Source organism: Sinocyclocheilus anshuiensis, unplaced genomic scaffold (genome assembly GCF_001515605.1).
Source record: "Sinocyclocheilus anshuiensis isolate Anshui unplaced genomic scaffold, SAMN03320099.WGS_v1.1 scaffold1064, whole genome shotgun sequence".
NCBI classification, from domain to species: domain Eukaryota; kingdom Metazoa; phylum Chordata; class Actinopteri; order Cypriniformes; family Cyprinidae; genus Sinocyclocheilus; species Sinocyclocheilus anshuiensis.
In genome coordinates, this window is record NW_015552612.1 from 140361 (window position 1) to 145225 (window position 4865).

Here is a 4865-nt window from a genome sequence, read left to right on the forward strand (position 1 = left end):
TCATAGATCCTCTTCTGACTATTATTAATTCATCATTGTCATTAGGATATGTCCCCAAAACCTTCAAACTGGCTGTTATTAAGCCTCTCATCAAAAAAACACAACTTGACCCCAAAGAACTAGTTAATTACAGACCGATCTCAAATCTCCCTTTTCTGTCCAAGATACTAGAAAAGATGGTATCCTCACAATTATATTCCTTCTTAGAGAAAAATGGTATATGTGAGGATTTCCAGTCAGGATTTAGACCGTATCATAGTACTGAGACTGCTCTCATTAGAGTTACAAATTACCTGCTCTTATCATCTGATCGTGGTTGTATCTCTCTATTAGTGCTATTGGATCTTAGCGCTGCGTTCGACACTATAGACCACAACATTCTTTTGCATAGACTAGAAAACTAGTCATTAGCATGGTTCAAATCGTACTTATCTGACCGCCATCAATTCGTAGCAGTGAATGAAGAGGTATCATATCGATCACAAGTGCAGTATGGAGTACCTCAAGGCTCAGTACTAGGGCCGTTACTCTTCAAGCTTTACATGTTACCCCTGGGAGATATCATCAGTGAAACACGGTGTTAGCTTTCACTGTTATGCTGATGATACTCAGCTCTATATTTCTTCGTGGAAATTAGTGGTGCAACGGATCATAAAACTCACGGTTCGGATCATATTACGGATTTTGAGTCAAGGATCGGATCATTTTTCGGATCAGCAAAAAAATTAAATAAATAAATTTGTGAAAGCTTACTTTAAGTACTTCTATACCACAGCACAAAATACTAGCTTACCTAATAAAGTTAGTAATAAAATAAGAACAATTACACAAATTACAAGCATTGACGAATACAACATAACACAGTTACAAATAAAGTCAGTAACAGTAGTATTCAGGTGCAGAAATGTAATAACTAAGTGTAAAATAACACAATAGTGCTCACTGCACAAGTTAAATACAGATTAATCTTTGTTAGAGCTGTAGTGTTATTTGATTAGCAGAGGCAGGTATTTATTGGCTGCTGTCTCTTTAAGACCAAATGCACGGACATAATACTGACACACATCCGGTTTCTTTCCCAGCTGTTTACATTCACTTAAGACATAACCGACTGTTTTTACTAGAATACTGGCCAAAACGGGTATTGTATCATAACTTTGTGTGTATGTGAAAGAGGAATCAATTCGGTGTTCACGCAGTGTCTCTCTCTGCATGTGCGTGCTTCTCATGTGGCGGCAGCGCCTGAGCGCATAGAAAACAGCGAATCCGCGAATCACATGCGTGCCGAACCATGGGGCCTGGTCCGTACGGATCACGGATCATCTACGATCCGTTGCACCCCTAAACGGAATGCATAGTCGATATAAAAAAACTGGAGGAGTAATTTCTTACTGCTAAACTCTGATAAAACAGAGGTGTTAATTATCGGACCTAAAAACTCTGCATATAATAACCTAGAACACTCTCTAAGACTTGATGGCTGCTCTGTCAATTCTTCATCATCAGTTAGGAACATAGGTGTGCTATTTGATAGCAATCTTTCCTTTGAAAGCCACGTTTCTAGCATTTGTAAAACTGCATTCTTCTATCTCAAAAATATATCTAAATTACGACCTATGCTCTCAATGTCAAATGTTAATTCCCATAACACCCGATGTACTTGCTACATCGTTAGAAGAATGGCAGCTACGCTAATATTAGTCTGTTTCTCTCTTATTCCGAGGTCACCGTAGCCACCAGATCCAGTCTGTATCCAGATCAGATGGTCACTGCAGTCACCCGGATCCAGTACGTATCCAGCCCAGATGGTGGATCAGCACCTAGAGAGAACCTCTACAGTCCTGAATGTCAGCGGAGAGCAGGACAACTAGATGAGCCCCAGAGACAGATCCCCAGTGAAGACAGCATCTGATTACAGCGATGTGGATGTTTGTTCGGTACTCCAGTAAAGTCCAGTCACCTCACGTTTATTTATATAGTGCTTTATGCAATAGATAGCCTTAAATCAAGCAGCTTTACAGTATTAAACATGAAAAACCAGAGTCAGTGTCGCTTTCAGTTAGAATTACAACCTGATTTTCTGTTATAAAGCAGCTCTCCAGTGTGGAGCTAAAGCTAATGCTCAAATCTCTATATTAGTGGGAAAAAGATTTCATTAAAGTGATGGTTTGGTTTGCAGAGATCAAAGCTTGATCTAGCTCAGGACTGTTTAGATTATCATAACCCTATACTGTATTTTAAGGGAGATTATGTGGTTTCTTATCCAAATGACTTACAAAAGGAGATGTTAGGCAGAATGACGTGTCATTCAGTTACTTTCTCATATAGCTAATTAAATGGTGAATAAGAGTTTCTCTGCCATCTAATTTTGTGCGCCAAATATATTTATTTGTATATAATAATTGTAATTACATAATATGATTTTTTACATAATGTGATTACCTTTATTTATTATGTATAACACAATATTTTAACTAACTGCAAAAGCTAAATAACCAATCAAAGCCTACTGATTAATCAGTGAAATAAATCAATGATTAATCGGTTAATCATTCTAATAATCGTTAGATTAATCGATTATCAAAATAATGGTTTGATGCAGTCCTACTTCATACACATGCTGGACCTGCAGCGCTTCTGATGTGTAGTACAGGACACTGGTTTAGCCTTGCTGGCTGTCCAGAGAGCAGCTAATTAAATCTGAGTCATAACAAATCACTTGACCTAAGTGACTCAGAAAGTACTTTGATATTAACTGAGTTGTTATTGTTATTGTAACTGAAGCCCGTACCGGAGTGGATGAACATGTGCTTGCTGTAGTTCTTGCGGGAGCGCAGTGATTTCCCGCAGTGGCTGCAGTCGAAGGACGTCTCCGAGCCCTGCGGAGCGAAGCTGGGCCCCGCCAGGCATGCTGGGGTGGAGGGGGGCGGAGCCGGGGTCAGGGAGGCGGGGGGCGGGGCCTGCTGGCATGACTCAGCCAGGCTGTCAATCACCATGGGTCCGCCCACGAAGAAGGACGGCTGCTGTGATTCGCTGGTAGAAAACTGGAACAGCATCTGCGAACACAGACGAACTAGCGTTAGCCGAGCGCACCGGCGTGCCTAGCTTAACCGCGACGGGCCGGCAGACCTGGCTGCTGAGGTTCTGGGAGGCCGGCGGCGGAGACGGGGGTTTGGTGACCCTACCGCGAGGATTTGAGCCCAGAGACGCCTGCGGATCCGCCTGAGGCCAGAAACCGCCCGAGAACACGGCCGAGTCCTCGTAGAAGCTGCCCTGAAACACACAAACACACACACACACAACACACACACGCACACAACACACACGCACACACACAACACACGCACGCACACACACACACGCACGCACACGCACGCACACGTCTGCCGTCTTTAGACGCCCAGAGCTGTTCTCGAATCGAACCAAAACATTATGAATCGAATCGATTTGCTGTTTGTATTGTTTTTTTTAGCTGAAAAAGTTAACATGACTTGCAGTAGAGCGTGCAGCTGCCACCATCGTTTCACAGTAGTGTTCACGCCGATGCAAAGAACTGTGGGTTATTTGTAGCAAGGGATTCCCCTCATGATTGCTCCATATTGCTGTGACAGGAGGTGGTGCTTGTCGTACCTGTGCGTAGGCGGGCTGATGCGCTGTGTTTCCTCTCTCGTCCATCTCAAACAGACCGTCTCCATCCTGCACACCCTCGTTCTTCACCACCACATGCTCTCCACCCAGCACCTGCACACAGTCCTCACGCTCACCAAACGCAGTTCCATTCAAACACCGCCTTTCAAAACCCAAGCACGCTTTACATTGCATTAATAGATAACCTATAATGGGGGAAGGATTAACTATAACTACAATGAGAGGAGACAGAGAAAATCTATTTTTTTCAGTATTCAATTTTAAGAAATTTTGATCCATCCAAACTTTAAGATCATGTAGGCAAGATGTTAACGAACAGGGAGGAAAAACAGAGTTGGGCTGTGCGGTAAAACAGATTTGCGCAACTGTGGAAATTAAGACCATGGCACTAAATCATGAAACAGTGTCCTAACATTTTATCCTACCCATCAGATTGTCCTACCAGGGTTTACTGCGCATGTGCACATCAATATTGCATAATTTTTCTCACGCTGAACAACAATAATTACTGTGTTTGCATTACTGTAAGGGTAGGTTTAGGGTTGGGATAGGTGTAGATGTTAATAAACCCTAATTTGACAGGTAGCATTTTTCGTTGTCAAATGCTACTGTTGTAAAGGGAGGTAGTAAAATCTGACAGGGTAGCAGTGGCTTGTAAAGAGGATCAGTGTTAACGTTACCTGCAGTCTCAGCGGCTGTCTCTGTTTGCGCGTATGCGGCGTCTGCCGGTCTCTCTCGGCATCTCGGTCCGCGTCTCTCTCCTCGTCTTCACTGAAGTGCTCCACCCCGCCCACCAGCTCCTCCCCCACACCGCCGTACTCTGCCCCTCCGTCGCGCTCGTTCGCCGCGATGTTCTCGTTCGCCGTGCTCGCGCCGCGCTCCGCGTTCAGCATGTAGCCCATCTCCTGCGAGCAGCTGGTGGGCTTCAGCATAGCCCCGCCCCCAGACACACCCAGCCCCTCCCCTCTGCACATGACCACGCCCCCTGCCACACCCATCCCATCTCCTCGACACATGGCCCCTCCCCCGGCCCCCTCCCTAGAGGCCCGGCTCCTGCCACGGCGGCGCGTGGCGCGTCTCTGATCTGCGTGCACTCGTCGATCACGGTCTTGATCTGCAGGATGGAGGCGGCGGTGAGGAGTGAGGATGCCTGCGAATGGAGCACCACCAGCGAGCCGCTGTACATGAAGTCCACCAGCTGCTTGACCGTCTCGGCG

At 45.2% G+C, this 4865-nt stretch overlaps 1 protein-coding gene across 1 annotated transcript in view; it reads right to left on the reverse strand.

Annotated features, from left to right (window-relative positions):
* Positions 1-2623: 2623 nt before the first annotated feature.
* The window catches only part of zbtb45 (zinc finger and BTB domain containing 45), an 8213-nt gene continuing 5971 nt past the window's right edge, over positions 2624-4865 (reverse strand). Inside the window, exons 4-7 of the mRNA XM_016456981.1 lie at positions 4329-4682; positions 3631-3741; positions 3130-3273; positions 2624-3056 (exon numbers count right to left, since the gene is read on the reverse strand). Of these exons, the coding sequence (XP_016312467.1) occupies positions 2706-3056; positions 3130-3273; positions 3631-3741; positions 4329-4682 (960 nt within the window). The 3' untranslated portion in view covers positions 2624-2705. The remainder of the gene's footprint in view (positions 3057-3129; positions 3274-3630; positions 3742-4328; positions 4683-4865) is intronic.